At 42.3% G+C, this 18,304-nt stretch overlaps 2 protein-coding genes across 15 annotated transcripts in view; one reads left to right on the top strand and one right to left on the bottom strand.

Annotated features, from left to right (window-relative positions):
- Nucleotides 1-18,304, top strand: part of DYRK4 (dual specificity tyrosine phosphorylation regulated kinase 4) — a 64,547-nt gene that overhangs the window by 13,128 nt on the left and 33,115 nt on the right. For 5 of the 14 annotated variants that reach the window (XM_072799293.1, XM_072799291.1, XM_072799290.1 and 2 more), the window contains 7 exons: nucleotides 9,031-9,111; nucleotides 9,814-9,930; nucleotides 10,665-10,803; nucleotides 12,522-12,685; nucleotides 15,251-15,387; nucleotides 15,711-15,851; nucleotides 17,735-17,873. In XM_072799293.1, the coding sequence (XP_072655394.1) occupies nucleotides 9,031-9,111; nucleotides 9,814-9,930; nucleotides 10,665-10,803; nucleotides 12,522-12,685; nucleotides 15,251-15,387; nucleotides 15,711-15,851; nucleotides 17,735-17,873 (918 nt within the window). Of the gene's footprint in view, nucleotides 1-1,454; nucleotides 1,667-9,030; nucleotides 9,112-9,572; nucleotides 9,931-10,558; nucleotides 10,804-12,521; nucleotides 12,697-14,310; nucleotides 14,493-15,250; nucleotides 15,388-15,710; nucleotides 15,852-17,734; nucleotides 17,874-18,304 lie in introns of those variants that run through there. The other 9 variants (XM_072799299.1, XM_072799298.1, XM_072799294.1 and 6 more) reach the window with 8 other exon arrangements.
- Nucleotides 10,621-18,304, bottom strand: part of AKAP3 (A-kinase anchoring protein 3) — a 62,390-nt gene continuing 54,706 nt past the window's right edge. The window contains exons 8-9 of the transcript XR_012017802.1: nucleotides 16,628-16,688; nucleotides 10,621-10,898 (exon numbers count right to left, since the gene is read on the bottom strand). The gene's annotated coding sequence lies outside the window, so the exon portion shown is untranslated. The remainder of the gene's footprint in view (nucleotides 10,899-16,627; nucleotides 16,689-18,304) is intronic.

The raw sequence follows: 18,304 nt of genomic DNA, 5'->3' as shown, positions 1-18,304 counted from the left end.
AGTTCTGTGGGAGCTTAGAGAAAGTTTTCTTAAGCTGTTGCTATTGCCCAAGTGTATCATGCTTTACTAGTGTTCCAGTCAGCTACAGTCCCATCAAATGGCATGAATTATAGGGCTCAGTATTCACATTTTTTTCAAAGTGAATGATGCCCCCTGGGGTTATGCAAGGAGGTTGGTGGGCTGGTAGGAAGGCATTTCAAGCGGAAGGAATAACTTATGCAAAAGCATAGGATGAATCTGATAAACAAATTGGAATAAAACCTTAGGAAAGAGCTGCTCTAACCCTCTTACGTCATGCATACATCTACTTTCTATTATAAAGAATTTAGTGTCTAATTTATAGAATAAATTCTTGCTTTCTAAATGTTTCCATCCAGGAACCATCAAAATAAAAGCATGATCTCATTTTTTACTTAGAGACCTTTGGAGGGGAAATGCTTTATAATCTCTTCCCATCTAGTTTCACAAGAGAATACAAAGGAGGTCAGACATCATCTGATGGCAGCATGTTATAATAAAAAGACACTTAAAAAATAAAAATAAAAAGGCACTTAGAGGCATGGATTCTAGACTCATGTTTGCTACTGCTATGTTATTTTGGACAAGTCACATGGATAACCTTCTTAACTTCCCTTTCTCCATCGTACAATGAGGGCATTTGATTACAGATTCCTTAAGGTGGCTTCTAGCACCATAATTGTCCAAGCTCCACTTAACAGAAGTCCAGAAGGGGAAATGTCTCCCCCAAGGCCACGCACTAAGTACATTAGAAAATGTCTCCAAGCATCTGGGCTTTCAGGCGTATGCTCTTGCCTGTCCTTCAAACCCCCAGGGCAGCCAGGCTCTCCTTCCTCCACCTTCATCAGGGACATAGGCTGGTGGGCAGAACTCCGGAGAGGACACTACGTCAGTGAGATAGAAGCCTCAGTCCTCCCGAGGGCTGGACATATTCACTCTGCTAATGGGTCTCCTGAGGCCAGGCTTGGCTGTGGGTTTAAGCAGGAATCTACTCTTTTCTGTCCAGGCATCCTGGGCTTCCTCACACACAGCAAAGGTGGTTTCATGGCAGAGTCTTAGCTAGAAGTGGCCGTGGAGAGACGCTGCAATTTGCCTAAACTCTGGATAGCGATAGTAGCTTAGTGCCTTAGTTGAGGATATGAGGAGCCTAGCAACTGCCCCTTTCTCCCAGCTCTCTGCAGTGCTCTGATGGGCCTAATTGTCAAACTTGTTGTGTTCTGTACAGAGTCCCCAAGGATTTATTTTCTCTCTTCTCCTCACACCCTCTCTCTGCATTAATGCATTTGTTTTGAACTCTCGGTTGTTCTGGCTTCTGGGAAGGGATTATGGAGCCTAGAAGGAAGAAGCTGTGATTTGATATCACAGAACTTGAGCTTTGTCTGCCCACCCAACCTTGATCATGCACTTGGAGATTTTTTATTTTTTTTAATTAACAGGGAGGAGGAAGAGCAAGGAGGAGTCAGCTAAGAAAATAGAAAAAATAGCCTGTGAGGTACGATCAAGGCAGGTGGTTTGATGGAGGTATGCCTTTCTGAAACATCTGGGTGGCCCAGGGACAGAAGACCAGGGTGGCTTTGATGCCTGCTGAAATCCCAGTTGCTTTCTCCCCTGAACGTTGCAGATGAGGACATCCAGGGCTCTGTCCAAGGTAATGAGAGAGTGCATCTTGAAGTTCTGTTCTGACTGGCCCTACAAAGCGACCTTATTATCCTTTAGCCCTTAGCTGGAGGTATGAAATATACTCCCCTGTGATTCATGGGTAAACTTTGCATGTTTGGGGTGGGGGCTTGATGCAAAGTAAAGAGGGGAAGGCACGGTGCCACCAGTGAGAGGGCACTGATGCAACACAAAGGATTGGAGATTTCACCCTTGTGTGCAATTTTGTCCTCCATTCTGACATAATGGTTACATGTCTCAGTAATTGATGATGAGAATGGACTCCTGTCTGATAGGGTTTGTGAAGACCTTTTTTCCTAAGATGAACTATCTCTTTCATCTATTTTCCCAGTGCCAAGAAGCCTTCTGTGAGTAGAGATTCATTTATTTGCACCAAAACGCTTTCTTTTCTAGGCTTTCTCTTTGAAAATGCAGTTACCTTTGAGAAGAGGGTATTGGCCAGGGAATTCACTTGTGTGCATTTACTAAGTAGGAGGCATTCCTTCCAAAAAGGAAGTGCTGGGGAACAAGACAGCACTGGTCCCCTGGTGGGAATTGAAGCCACTAGGAGAGGGACTATGGAGACACAGTGGAGAGGATAGACTACCAACCAGGAAGAGAAGCTGAAATCCAAGCTCAACTGTTTTTCGGGTCGCTTAGAATCAGCTTAAGAGTTTGAGGACAAGTACTAGGGCTTCCTGCTCCCTCAGTATCTCCTTTATTCTTCCCTTCCTTCCTTTATCAAATATTTGAGTGACTACTAGGTGTGAGATACCACCTTAGGCTCAGAATTCTGAGATAAGACTCAGATCTTTTATTAAAGAGTCTTAGAGTCTGGCAAAAGAAGGCAGGTGTAAGACAACCTCATGCAACAAACCTTTGCAGGTACTGTGATTGCCGCAAGTATGTATTGGAGTAGTGAAAGAATTACACATGCAGTGGTTACAGAGGCTTCATGGAAAATGTGGCACCTTGGCTGGGACTTGAACTTGGGTAAAATTCACCAGGTGAATGACAGGGACTTGGAATGGAAGAAGATGGTAAATCGGTGATGAGAGAACATCCCAAGGAGAAACAGTAGGAGTGGACATGCTGAGATGTGAACCAGCTTGGTGTTTGAGAACTGCAAGGCATTCATAATTCTGGAGCCAAAAGGGGAGGGCCAGGGCCATGACAAGAGATGAGACTGGGAGGCTTTGTATGCCAGGACATCCATACCCTGAAAAGTCACTGGGGAGATTTAAGTAGTACAGCAATGAGATCAGATGTTCATGTTTAATTTCTGAGGTCTTAGGCAGTAGAGGATGGATTGAGTGAGGGGCAGGGTACTGCTTAGGAGACCACTGCAACAGGTGCCTAAGCTAGGGATATGGTGGGCAGAGTCTTGGAGGGATATATTCATTCTCACATAATTATGCTACCCATGGTAGGAAATCATAAATGACAATTTGCATGTTTGTGAAAACATTCTTATTCGGTCCTGCAAGTGGGAGTTTGTGCTTACTGTAGCCAGCTTGTGTTGAATAATCTAGATTTATAACACAGGCACCTCCCTGTGACAATTTCCATTGCTGCTATAAACACTGGGATCAGGTGCCTCTTAGGATCACTACATTTGTATCTTTGAGCTAAATACCTAGTAGTGCAATTGCTGGGTCATACGGTAGGTCTGTTTTTAACTTTTTGAGGCATCTCCGTACTGTTTTCCAGAGTGGCTGCCATTCCCACCAACAGTCCAAGAAGGCTCCCCTTTCTCTGCATCCTCACCAACATCTGTCATTTTCTGACTTGTTAATTATAGCTATTCTGATGGGTATGAGGTGGTATCTTGTGGTTTTGATTTGTATTTCCCTTATGCCGAGTGATGTTGAACATTTTTCTCATGTGTCGGTTGGCATTTGTATGTCTTCTTTTTTTGTATATTTTTTTTATTGGAGTTCGATTTGCCAACATACAGTATAACACCCAGTGCTCATCCCATCAAGTGCCCCCCTCAGTGCCCATCACCTAGTCACCCCATCCCCCTGCCCACCTCCCCTTCCACTACCCCTTGTTCATTTCCCAGAGTTAGGAGTCTCTCTTGTATGTCTCCTTTGGAGAAATGTCTGTTCATGTCTTCTGCCCATTTCTTGATTGGATTATTTGTTCTTTGGGCGTTGAGTTTGGTTAAGTTTCTTATAGATTTTGGATAGTAGCCGTTTATTTAATAAGACATTTGCAAATATCTTCTCTCATTTTGAAGGTCATCTTTTGGTTTTGTCCACTGTTTCCTTTGCTGTGCAAAAGCTTTTTATCTTGATGAAGTCCCAGTAGTTCATTTTTGCCTTTGAAGCTCCTAGTCTTTTTTGCCACCATGAATGTGGGAGATCACACCCTCTTCTTCCTGCCTCCTAGGGATGCTGTGATAGAATGAAATGTTATCGGGGATTATGTCCCTCTTGAGGAAGCTGCTGGAAATAAACAAGCAGCAAGTTTGTAAACTTGTGTGACACACTGGTAGAGGTGTGCATGGATATAGAGGCCAGCAGCCTCTTGCAACCTTGTGCTCATAGCATCTGTCTGTGAGCTGCCTCCTCTTTTTACCCCAGGTTGTCACACAAATATAGTTTTTCATGCATGGTATGAAGTGACAAAGTTTGCGAAGCATTGTTTTCTGCAATGGCTCTCAGTGTTAGTTCCATGAGAGGATAAAAGATGAACTCAGGACACACTCACAGGAGTCACTTGAATGAGTCTTATGGACAAATGGGACTTTGGAGGTTTCATATTGCTCATTGCCTGAGTTCATGCACATTTCTTACAGATACTTATTAGGGTGACTTGGCTCTTCCAGAGACGGAGAGCTCATTAGCTCATAAGGACTTCCATTCCATTCTTGGACAGCTCTAGGTTCTAGAAAATCTTTCTTTTATTGAACTAGAAACTACCTCTCTATAAATTCCACACTTTGACCTCATTCTGTCCTTCAGGTCACATAGAACAAGTTTATACTGAGTCATAGGAATGACCTTTCTGGTGTTACCCCTCCCCTCAGGAGTTTTGTTTGTCTTATTAATGTATTTCTTTAAAACAGTTTTAGACTTGCAGAAAAATTGAACAGATAGTACAGAGTTCCTATATACCACCTCACACCCCACACCCCACACCCCACACCCAGTCTCCCCTATTATAAAAACCTTATATTTGTGTGGTACTTTAGTTGCAATAATGCATTGATAGTGATGTGGTTTTTTTTTTTTTAGGTTTTTAAAATTTATTATTTGAGAGAGAGAGAGAGAAAGCATGTGCATATGACTGGGGGGAGGGAGAGAATCTTAAGCAGACTCCCTGCTGACCGCAGAGCCTCCCTCTCACAACCCTGAGATCGTGATCTGAGCCAAGATCACAAGGCAGATGCTTAACCGACTAAGTCACCCAAGCACCCCATTATTATTATTTTTTTAGATTTTAAAAAATTTAGATAGTGATACATTTTTAAAAAATATTTATTTATTCATGAGAGACAGAGAGAGGCAGAGACACAGGCAGAGGGAGAAGCAGGCTCCATGCAGGGAGCCCGACGTGGGACTTGATCCCGGGACTCCAGGATCACGCCCTGGGCCAAAGGCAGGCGTCAAACCACTGAGTCACCCAGGGATCCCCGATAGTGATACATGTTTAACTAAACTCCACACTTTAGCCAGATTTCCTTAATTGTTACCTATTGTCCTTTGTCCGCTCCAGGTTCCTATCTAGGATGTCACATTACATTTTGTTATCATGTCCCCTTAAGCTCCTGTTGACTGTGACAGTTCCTCAGACTTTTGTTGTTTTTGATGACCTTGACAGTTTTGAGGAATACTGGTCACATATATCATAGGATGCCTTTCTATTAGAATTTGTCTGTTTTTCTCATGATGCATTTAGGGTTGTAGGCTTTGGGAGGAAGACCACTGAGGTTAAGTGCCATTTTCATCAAATCATGCCAATGGCACATACTGTCCACATAGTTTATGGTTGCTGATGTTGACTAGATTACCTGGGTGAAGTAGTTTTGGCCTGGTTTCTCCTCTACAGTTGCTTTTGTTCTCTCCTTTCCATGTTATACTTTTTGGAAACCAGTAACTATGCACAGCTTAAGGAGTGGCAAGTTGTGCTCTCCTCTAGGGTGGAGTGTTTGTATAATATATTAGGAACTCTTCTGCATGGGAGATTTGTTTCTTCTCCCTGTTTATTTCTTTATTAAATTATTCATTTACATCAGTATGGATTTGTGGATATTTATTTTAAACCTTGAGTTATAATCCAACACTACTATATTTTGTTGCTAAAATTGTTCCAGCTTTGGCCATTGGGAACTCTGTCAGTCGGTTCCTGTGCCCTTTTGACTCACTCTCATCAATGTGGGATTATTTTGGGCAGCCTGGGTGGCTCAGCGGTTTAACACCTGCCTTTGGCCCAGGGCGTGATCCTGGAGTCCTGGGATCAAGTCCCATGTTGCGCTCCCTACATGGAGCCTGCTCCTCCCTCTGCCTGTGTCTCTGCTTCTCTCTCTGTCAAGAATAAATAAATAAAATCTTTTTAAAAAAATGTGGGATTATTTTTTTGAGCCCTTCCCTATTTATGTCATAGAAGATGCTCCAGGCCAATCTTGTGTATTTCCTGACCCAGTCTAGAATCAATCATTTCTCCAAAAAGCTTTGCTTCCTCTTACTGGAGAATGGCATTAGAAGCCAAGTTGTGAGTATTAGGTGTACTTGTTTCTATGGAGGTGTTAGTTCTTTTAGGAACCTCTCAAGCTAACAAAGCAGTGTGTGTGTGTGTGTGTGTGTGTGTGTGTGTGTTGTGTGTGCACACAAGCACATGCATTATACCCCTGCATATAAACATATCTATAAGTATTTCTATATGTAACCATTTGTATCTACATTGGGTTAAACATGAGGTCGAACTGATGTCTCCAACTCTAATTGATTATCACATGGTGGTAATGTTGATGATGACCTTGACTATCTATAAATCTCCAGCCCAGCATGGGAAACCTGGTTCCTGTCATCTACAATCCTTTTATTTAGTCATTTGATTCCAGTATAAATGTATGGCAGTATCAGAATTGTTAACTTCTCACACATCTTGTTTTATCTTCTCTTGTATTAAACAGCCTCAATGCCTTTAACCATTTTATTTTTTTATTTTAATTTTTATTTTTTTGCCTTTAGCCATTTTAGGTTGGACACCATCTTTTTCATTCTCCATCAGTTCTGAGTCCATGGTTTTCCTTTCTCATGAGAAATAACCAAAAATTATTCTCCAATTTATAAAAGAGGAGAATGACTTCTAGCAAACACCCTTGGCATATAGAAGGCACTGGTTTAAGTGCTTTATACGCATGAACTCCCTTAACCCTTATGACAACCCTATGAGGTTGGTACTGTTATATTACTATGTTACGTGAGAAAAGGTTAAAAACTTGCCCAAGGTCAAACAACTAATGAGTAGTGGAGCTGGGATTCAAAACTAAGGTCTGATATCAGAGTTCATTATCTGTGATCATTATTTTATGCCGCATTGCTGCTAGAAGGGTCTTTCTGAAATACTGTTCTGCATATGTAACAAATAGTGGTACACTATTGCCCATTAGATAAAGACCCAATATCTTAGGTTAGCATTCAGTGCCTTCCACAATCCAGTGTACCTTCTGCACCAGCTTAGTCAGAATGAGCAGTGAGGACCCTTAGAGCATTCCCAGATACTGTTTTACCTAATGAGCACACTCTCTACCCTTCCTCCCAGTTAAAGCCGAGAACAAGCCACACCCTTTCCACAAAACCCCCTCACATTCTCCTGGGCAAACTGCATTTACAGTGATCTCTTCTTTCTTTGTTAACATTCATTGTTCCTGCCCTTTGTTTGGTATTTAGTTGTGTTCTGTTAATATACTTTTCATTGGTCTGTTCAGTCTCCCAACTTGTTCTCAAGTTGTCATTGTTGTGACTGTTGTAAGTTTTCATCCCCATAGACTTATTTGGTGAGAAGTTGGGACTCTGTGAGATTTATGATTATAGTATTTGCTCAGATATAATCATTTTCCATTCAATAGACAATCAAATCCTGCATTAGTATAGTTAGCCAATTAAATTAGTTTGGTTTAAGGCCATGAGCCATGCTCTATGCAGCCCCTTCTCCTTCAGGTCATGTCCTTATTTTAGGAGGTCAAGATGGTCTATTCTTCATGATCCCCATCATTATAGCTCTGTAGAGGCTTAGCTGTGCTGGGTGATATTAAGTTGAACTACTGTCTCCAGTTTGAATATCATTGTGGCCAGTATACCAAGTTTTACAAAGGTGGGTAAGCAAGGGTGGGTCTGGCACCAGCTGTGTCTCAGATAAGTCTCATTCAGTGCCCAAAGAGGAGGCTGGATGGAGGAGAACACATGAGTTCTGCTTCAAAGAGAAGAACCTAACATAAAGACTCCTAACTCTGGGAAATGAACTAGGGGTGGTGGAAGGGGAGGAGGGTGGGGGGTGGGGTGAATGGGTGACGGGGGGCACTGAGGGGGGCACTTGACGGGATGAGCACTGGGTGTTATTCTGTATGTTGGTAGATTGAACACCAATAAAAAATAAATTTATTATAAAAAAAACAAAGAGAAAAACCTAGATTTAAACCATAGCCTGTTTTTGCTAAACTTTAGTAGTTTCAGTGCCACCTTCATGGTTTTTGTCATATCTATGTAATGCTCACACTTTTTTAAACTTAAATTTTGGTCTCATTTTTCATAGTAAAATTATAGGTTTAATGTGCTATAGTTTTCAAGTGGATATTAAAATAAATGTATAACCGTTAGATAACTGCCATCTTATATCATACACAATTATGTCATATACTTTCATGGTGTGCTTGCCATCCCTTTCTAGAGTGAAGTCTCTTCTGATCAGTCCCTGGTGTTCAGGCTGGGGTCCCATATTCTAGTGGGTTCTACTAGGGCCCCTGGGTCGAAAGAGTCCCAGAGCAAGACTGTGGACATTTTTGTCTCTTTAGAAGGAGCAGCTCAGCTTTTATTTCTTCCCCTGTCCAAGGTGCCTAGTTAAAATTATATCTGAAGAAAAGGCTCTATAGATTTTTTAAAGTGTGAAAACCATAGGAAAAGTCAATCCAGGATAAGAACTGCCAGAAAGACCACTTGTTTTGATATGCAGTCATTCATACATTCATTCAGCACTTCTCTGGGCTTCTCTTAGCTCTTCCTAGCTTTGAGGTCAAGAGAGCTGGCTTCAACCATATCTTGATTGTTGTAATGGAGCAAAACATATGTCTCAACAGCTTGAGATGATAGCATGCTAAACACTATTTCAATACTGTTCTACTTGATCTAGGTTGAGAGTAAGCCTTTGGCTCAAGCCCAGAAGCCACCTTCCAAGATTAAGAACCTCAGAATGACTCGATTCTTACATAAGGTGGGCAGTGATGTTTAGTGTCTTTTCTCTAGGAAAGGATGAAGGTATGTGGGTGGCCAGGGTAGCTTTTCAGTGGCATTTTGGTCAACTCAGCATAATATGATGCATATGCTTTATCCACATCACCATGCCGCATCTCCACACAATTTTAAATGTGGCTATTCACTGACAGACTACCTCTTTTGTAATCAATCAGTCAATCAATGCATGAGGGCAGGGATCCAAGGAAGGTCAAATCAATAATGTAGAGGAAATGGGAGCTTATGTTGCACCATGGAAGATGTATGTTATTTAGCAGGAAGAGCTTCCCCATATTAGGGTGGTAAGATATTAGAATGATGGTAATAATGGCCAACACTTATGGAATACTCTACATGAGTTGCCTTGTTTACCTCACAAAAGCCTTATGAGGTAGATCCCATTTTTGTCCCCATGGTAGTGATGAGATAACTGAAGCTTAAAGAGAGAGTTGTGTGACCTATTCAAGATCTGCAGCTGTAAGCAGTGGAGCAGGGATTCAAACCCAGAGCTCATCTGCTTGACCACTCTGCTTTGCTGTACAAGAGCTTTGAAAATACATTTAGGCCTGGATTTGGTTCAGGTTCATTCTTGCTGTGGTAGGAGAGCTGGTAGAAATGACTCCGTGAAGACAAAGATTTCTTTCCTGAGGCTCTGCACCTTATCCACTTTCTCCTTATATAGAATCCAAACACCAGCATTACTTCACTCCCTTTTGTGGATACCAAGGGGAAGAAAAACATGGTTAACTTTCCATGCATCGGCAACAAAATCTTGCTAAAGCCACCCCTGCTGTATCAGGTGAGTACAGGGCAGTGGACATGGCCCTGAGCAGGCATGTCAAAGACCTAACTGCTGTCCAGAACCAAGTTTAGAAAGGCTGGGAATAGCACAATGTCACCTGAAGAATTGAGTTCTAGTCCTGTATCTTTATAAAGAATATAAACCTTAACAAATAAATCACTGACTTTCTTTTATCTACAAAATGGGCTTTTCATAGGGTTGTCATGAAGATTCATCGAGGAAAGGAAGAATGAAGTGTCTGGTATATAAATGGTAGAAGCATACAAAATGAGTGTTTTCCTCCAATGTCCCTTACTTTTTTTTTTTTTTTTTTGTATAAGGACCAAATAAGATAATGTGAGAAAGTGCCAAGTTAAAGAGTTATTATAACTTCAAGTGTTTGTGCCCTTGGGCAAATCACTTTATTTAGTTAGGAACTGACCTTCTTAAGAGCAGTAGTAAACAAACAAACAAACAAAAAAACTGTTCCCATTTCTTCCTGGAGTAAGACATCACTGGGGTTATCAACTGCATAGGTACTGTGCATGAGCCTTATAGAGAATAATGTGAGTCAGACAGATACTTCCTTTGACAGGAAGATTGAGAAAACCTAGTGTCTGATAATTATCATTTTCTCCCTGGAAAGGTAGAAGAGTCTGGCTGGATGTGGGTTTTCTTGGTCTGATAAATAGTTTGTGACACCCAAGAGAAGTCTAAGCAGTCCTTTATTTCAAGTCTCTTTGTCTGGACAGGATAATCAAAGTCATAATCAGTTGCCAGCCTCTGAACTCAAGGCTTCTGAATTGCCTTTCCATTCAAGCATTAAAACCAAAGATCCCAAGCCAGAGGAGAAACCACCAAGAAAGCACAAGGTGCCTCTCACTGCAGCAGGTATGCCTTTTGGGCAATAACAGGGTGTAGGGGGCGCTGATTCTAGATGGTCAAGGCGTCATGAGCTGAGCTGAACCAGATGTTGGAGAAGTCAACTAAGGAAAAAAGCCAAAATGAGAGTAACAGTAAGCTTCTCATTACTTACTGTGATAGAATAAGCAAGAGATTAAATAGGGGAATTGGATGTTATACCATATGTTGGCAAATTGAACTCCAATAAAAAATATTTTTAAAAAAGGGGAAAACACCAACTCCTCAGTATTCCATTTTCCCCCATGGACTGGCACCACACCAGGTCAGATGCATCAGCTCAGTCAGAGGGAACTGTCTCACTGCCTAGAGAGCTGAATAGGCCTTCAGTCATTTTATGGAGGGGTTGGGGAGGAGGTAGAGGGGAAGAGCTAATAGTAGAAATGTACTAAGTACTGAGTCAGAGTAGGGACAAGTATCTTGAGGCCTCACTTTCTCCTCTTGATAAGGAGGTCTTGGCAGAAATACTCAAGGAATGGGGGCATCTTGGTTAGGAATGCAGATGTGTCTAAGTGCATGGCCACCCAGGGGAACCTGAGCCCTTGACTGCAACTTTTCAGATACTTCATGCACTGGCTCTGCACCAATGCTGGCATGGGGAGGGAAGCTTCCTCATGAACCCTGCCAGGAAGCCTTTTAATTACCTATGGTTGGGCCTGAAAGATCACACATATGTTTTTGGCCAGGAGCCCAACTCCATCCGTACAAGGTTCAGAGATTCATTTCCTATTAGAATTCAAAGGAAGAGAACTAACACTCACTATGCCAACACCCTCTGATGCTTGGAGCTCTTTACCCACAGCTTTGAAATTATTGTCCTTCCACTTCTTAAACAATCTTGGGAACCACCCACAAAAAGATCAGTTCAGTTTTGAGCTAGTTTTGCCTTTACAGAGCTTATAATCTGCCTCCTTGTTTTCTTAGGTCTTGGTTCTGTCTTCTGGGCTAGGAATATGCCTTATTCAGCATTCATATGATTGCCCTTCACACAGGTCTTGTCTCTCATGTCTTTTTTCCTTCTGGCAGTTCCTTCTTCAACTCTTTAGCAGTTTGTCAAATAACATGGTGCCTTCTCCTCCCACCTGCAATTCCCCAGGACTCTCTCAGCACTCTCCAGTTTATCTACTTAAAGTTTGAATCCCACCCCACTTGCTGCCAGACCAAACATCAAATACCTGACGGGGTCTGGACAGAGAAGGGTAGAGAAGAACAAACACTTATTCATTCCTTGCAGTCTGAGCTGCAGACTTGAGTGGGAATACCTCCTGGGCTTTTAAAGTTGCATTGAAGTTAACCTGCTTGGCCCTTTAAGGGGTAACCTTCTTGGGATAAACTATTTGTGTAGCTCCAAACCATATTAACTCAGAAACTGCTGCCGTAACTACGTACTGTTGTTGACACTAGCTTTCCTCCTGGAATTTTTACCCATACTGCTGCAACCATAGCTTTTGGGAGCTAGATTCTCCCTTTCCCTTTATGTTTCCCTCCTGATTTGTTGAAGTCAGTACGACATCTTAACATTTATCCTTTACATTTCTACCCTGTGAGTTTTAAGATATGTGATCCTTAGTAAGTCACCTAGTTGAGGAAAGGAGTGACTGGCTTATGAGCAAGAAAGGGTGCCATCATTAGGACCCTGGGCAAATCCCCATGTTGCCTCAACTACAACTATAGTGTCTTTCATACAGAGGCCTTAAAGTGTTTTAAGAACCAGCTATCTTCGTATGAGCAAAGTGAAGTCCTGGGCTACACAGAGCTGTGGTTCCTGGGGCTTGAAGCAGAGAAGCTCCACATGACTCCTGAGAAGTTCAACAAAATGAGTTTCGATGATGAACATGGCTCCTATATGAAGGTGACGGGGAAGTAGGTCATGGTAACTCCAAGGGCCTGGGGCTTGGGATAAGAGGTAGTCTGGAAAGGAAAAAAAGTGTGGGCTTTTTTGTTTTAATAGCATTTAGTGCCAATACATCTCAGACTAGGCATCCTGAAGGATTCTAGTGGGTGCTAAACCAAAGAAATGCCATGTTGAAAATGGGAAAACATGCATTTAATATACAAACTACTCTGCTAAGGGTATTCCAAGAGTATTTGGGGTAACAAGTTTGCATGCTGGGCAAATTCTCACAAACTTTTTATGCAAAGCCCTTTACCCATTGGAAAGGCCAGACTCCATGGAATAAGATGCAGTCTTCCCAATGTCTTGTTTTTTTGTCTCCTCCATACAAGCCCACACATGGACCTCTTTCTATTTCATTTTTTTTCCTATTTCATTTTAAATGCCATTTCTCCACAAGCAAAAAAAAGGTTCTTGTCACTGTAGTCCCTGGCACCTAGCTCTTGACTCCTTCTTCTCTTCTGATTGTGTCTCTGAGGTTCCCCAGGACAGTGCCTCTTACTAGGCCTGAAGGCAAAATCTGGGCAGTGGAAAGTGTCTTTTTTGCTTCAGAAAGCAATTTTCACTTCTGAAGATGTCCAGATATATGATGCTTGGTCCACTAGATTTGTGGGCTGCTGGGAATTTCCTCCTCTGGACGTTTTCTCACAACTTGGTTACATTTAAAGAAATAAGATTGGTCTTTTATGGCTTCGTAGAAGAGACATATTTCTTCAGAGTATTTAAAGCTGTGTTTCTCAGCTTTACTATGTACCTAAATCCCCTGGAGGTCTTGTTAAAAATGTGGATGTTTATCCAGCAGGTGTGGGATAGAGCCTAAGATTTTGCCTTTTTCAAAAGCTTCCAGGTGATGCCCGTGCTGCTGGTCCTTTGGTCACACTCTGAGAAGGAAGGATTTAGAGTTTCTGGCACAAATTAATCCTTGGTTAACCTTACTTCCAATCCATCCAGACATCCTCAGCTCCTCCACCCCAACCATACCTGGGCATAGAGTTTCTGGGAAATTCCCCAGGGATGTCAACACTACCTTTAAGTCAATTCACTGGAGCTCAGTTCCTCAGTCTCAAATCTTAGGAGCTATGTTACTGGTGGAGGCAGGCAGGGGGATAACGCGTGCTCACTGTTTACTCAGAACCTCCATCTTTATCAAATTCCCAAAAATTTCATGCTAAATTCCCAAACAAGTATTTCTATTCTTTCAGCAATTATTAATTGAATAACTATTTATTGAGAGCGTTTTATATGTTTGGGCATGTGATAGACTCTGGAAATATAAGGGGAATTATAAAAATGAACACAACCTGGTCCTTGGCCTCAAGTAATGATAATCAGTGTCAAAGTTGACATCTAGACAAATAATTATCATACAACCAAACTGATGACTTGGGGCCCAAGGGTCTGGGGCTTGGGCTGCAAGCCCCAAAATACGTACAAAATACCTTTATGCCAATATGTGCAGAACTTGTCCATTGCCCTTTCCCTGTACATTGTCACAACCGAATTTTACAAGTAGGGTAATCCACTTCCACATATTAACAGGTAAAGTTGTACCTGTTCATATTCATGGTCCTGATTCCTGCTCTATGACTGAACCACCACCACAGAATCACAAACACATTCTGAGGACTGTATACAAACATCTGTCTTTTGCCTCTCCCAAATCCTGAGAGTAAAACTAGGAATCAGAGATTCTCAGAGCTGGAATGTCTTAGAGGTTCTTCTCCAAGACCTTCAGTTACAGATGAGGGCACTCAGCTCATAGTGGGTAAGTGATTTGTCTGAAGATACTCAGATAAAGTATTTTTAAATGAAAATTTCCTATTGCTTTGAATAAATAACCCATTCTCTAGTTTCCAGCCCATGAAGAGAATAGGTGCTTTGAATAAATAACCCATTCTCTGGTTTCCAGCCCATGAAGAGAATAGGTGATTCTGGCTCTTGGAAAATGCTTCTCTTAGTTGAGAAAATTCAAGTTCTTTACTGCTAACTCTCAAGGTAGAATTAAATCTGAGTAAGTCAAGAGGAGGACCAGTTCTGACCAGGAAGAGGCAGAGCAGACATGAAGCCTTCTCTGATTAATGGAGACACATCAAGGATCAGAAATAGAACTTCCCCCAAATTGCTGCTTGGCTGCATTCAAGGATTATGAAATATCCAAACTGGAAGGGACTTTAGAACCACTTTGTTCAATCTTCTCATTTTACAGATTCCCACATAGGCAGAAAACTAGAGATGATGGACTAGATCTAGAACCTGAGTTTTCTAAGACCATCCAATATTCTTTGCACTGCTTGGCATGGATAGAACCTGTGGGGCCTTCCTAGAACCACACTGGTAGCCTGCAATCCAAGCAACAACCTCACCATTGCAGAAGCAATTAACAGGAGGGTGGGAGTTGCACAAATACTCAGTGCAGTTCAGAATGATCTCCCTGAGGGTAAACCATGAGATGACATGGGCCCCAGTATCAGGGAAGCCCGATAGCCTATGGCTCTGTTCCTCACCCTGACCTGGCTTCTGCAGGTCCTGCATGACCACATTGCCTATCGCTATGAAGTTTTGGAGATGATCGGGAAAGGGTCCTTTGGACAGGTGGCCAAGTGCTTGGATCACAAAAACAATGAGTTGGTGGCCTTGAAAATCATCAGGAACAAGAAGAGGTGTGGTTTGGCAGATGGCCTAGGCCATGGGAGGGGTGGTCTGCATGACTCTGGCCCCTTCATAATGCCAACACTTCCTGTTTCTGCTTTTTCTTCTGATCTTCCTCATCCTTTTCCCTCTTTCTCTCTCTACCTATCTGATTTCACAATGGGGCAAAGAAGAGGCAAGATTATGAAGCTTTTAGTGCTTTCTGCTCCCCTTTGACAGTCTTGTTGGGGTGATGGGGAGGGTCTGGGTAATGGGGCTAAGTGCTGCAGCATGACATGACACTGTAAATTCTGTTCCCATATCCTTTCCTCCTGCCACTCCCCTACCACTTCAGATTTCACCACCAAGCCCTGGTGGAATTGAAGATCCTGGAAGCTCTCAGAAGGAAGGACAAAGACAACACCTACAATGTGGTACACATGAAGGACTTCTTCTATTTTCGCAATCATCTCTGCATCACCTTTGAACTCCTGGGGTCAGCTGCTTTTTCTTTTAATGTATTTTCTCTTGAAAAGTTGCTTAAGGTGATAGAAGAAAAACTTTGAGGTCCGAACACTAGATTTTTCTAGATGTGAACTTTTAATGACTAGAGTAGACACAAAGGCCACTCAGTTACCTAGAAAGCTAAGGAGCGAAGAGCTGTATCCAAAGCTGCTCATTTCACTCTACCCCTCAGTCATGTCTCTCACCTGCCAACATACTCAGGATGTGCTGCCCAAGTGTTGGGTGCCAAACTGGGTGACATAACCAATACAAGGCCCCTGCCCTCAAGACTGAAACTTAAATATGTTGAAAACGACTATCCTTTGCCCCCATGTCTCCATTCACTGGCTTTATAATTCTCCTTGGAATCCAAGGGAGTAGCAGCTAGCTGCTCTCAAGCAGGGAAAGGACTTTGATTTTGAGCAAATAAGGATAGGAGCAGATATTTTTTTTTTGGCCAGGAAGCAGAACCTGACAAATAGATTGGTATCACCTCGCTGAATATTGGAGCTGGAAGGGTGTGCTAATTGGAAGGGCATGCTAATCTGATTACTTTTTCTCTGAGAAGACCAGCTTCCATAATTTGAACAAAACCAGAAACCCAGAAAGCATTTAGCAAAGGGGAATAATTAGGGTAGACTCTCAGAGGCCCAGTATTATGGGATTCCCTGAGCTGGTAGCTTGGTGCTCCCATGACACCTTTGTTGTCAGTGAAATTCTAAGAACCAGCTAAACTTGAATTAGAAGGAAAGTTGACACTCTTCTCACCATCTCTGATGACTACAAAATATGGTCTAATTTCTGTATGCAGAGGTGAATTATCTTCCTTCTGTCAAAATGAACAAGCCAGGATTAGATTTCATTGTATTTAAAAGAACAAGCCAGCTAGATGCCATTGTACTTAAAATTAGAGCTCTGAGAAGTGAGGAGGGGCAAATATGCTGGGGGAGAATCCAAAGACCATAAAGGTTGGGAGTTGCCCAGGGTCACACAGCTAGTCAGCTGAGGCTAGAGCTATATATCTTCCTGTACTCCTCAAGAATGAACAGCTTCCTAAATACTGCCAGAGTTAGAGAAGGCTTAGAAATGGAAGATTGGGAGAAATCAAGAAGAAGTTGATGCAAAGTTGTTTCTGGGTGGTGCCCCTTCTTTCCCTCTTCTCTCCATTTGATGATTTACACATACTGGCAGCCCACAGACAATGTTTTTCTTGTTAAAATGCTTTGCATTTGTTTCTAACACTTGTAAATCATCAGATTTCATATAATTTAGCAGGCTTTTATACAATAGGGCAGGCTTCTGCCTATCTAGAAAATTTAGGATAATCTAGCAAGAGTAAACCCTCATTTCTGCAAGCTTATAGATGGATGGGACCAAGGAACCAGGATTACTCTGGATGGTGTAGGGCTTCTTCATTTTACCTCAGGCCCCATCTGCCCACTCTCTTGTTCCCTTACTTATCAGGAACCTTTTGATGTCTTTAGACAGCCTTATTAGTTTGGGGCAGGAGTGACCACTTGGTTGGGTGATGGACTTCCTGGATCCTTCCCAAGGGCCTGAGAAATTATGAATATTTCAGAAGTTTGGCCCAACCTTTGAACACCCACATGTGTAACAAAGTGATTAAATGACCTTGCCATATAAGAAACAAGGGGACATCTGAGAGGCCAGCACAATTGAGCTTCACACAGGCTCTACCATGAATCAAGGCAAAAGTTGAGTTTATAGGACACGAAAGCTCTGCCTCCTGGCCTGAGGCTTGCCTACTACCAGAGGGAAACCAGGTGATATGGGATTGTTTGCAGGTTCAAGCTCAGCATTATACCTTCTGCACTGATACATACACATCACTTTCTCTCTCTCTCTCTTTTCCAGAATCAACTTGTATGAGTTGATGAAGAATAATAGCTTTCAAGGCTTCAGTCTGTCAATAGTTCGACGCTTCACCCTCTCTGTTTTGAAGTGTTTGCAAATGCTTTATGTAGAGAAAATCATTCACTGTGATCTCAAGCCCGTGAGTGCAAGCTCTGTCCTGCCAAGGGAGCTGGTTCCCACCCTCAGAAACTATTTGTCCCATTCTGTCCCCTAGTGGTAACTGGGAAGCCATCATGGCCAAGGCTCCAGGGTAGAAGCCAAGCAGTTATGTTTATATGTTGTATAAACCAAGAGAGATGCAGTGAAGATTAGGGGACAGATATCAGGATGATGCAGAGAGATGTGGTACTATCAAGACAGGAACATAAAGATCTGAGGGCTTTCCTACAGAAGGCTTAGAGATATGTAGAGACATATGTAATGCAGGGATATGGAGAACTACTGTACTAAATCCTGACTTTATTCACTCTATTCTGAGTTGGTCCTAGGGTACAGAAAATCCTCTGCTCCAAATGAATGTGCCCTTCCCACATGTCCTGCTGGTATTCTGTACTTGCTCTGTTACTGCTC

Source organism: Canis lupus, chromosome 25 (assembly GCF_048164855.1).
Source record: "Canis lupus baileyi chromosome 25, mCanLup2.hap1, whole genome shotgun sequence".
Classification (NCBI taxonomy): Eukaryota; Metazoa; Chordata; class Mammalia; order Carnivora; family Canidae; genus Canis; species Canis lupus.
This window is presented reverse-complemented; position numbering and strand designations above follow the sequence as displayed.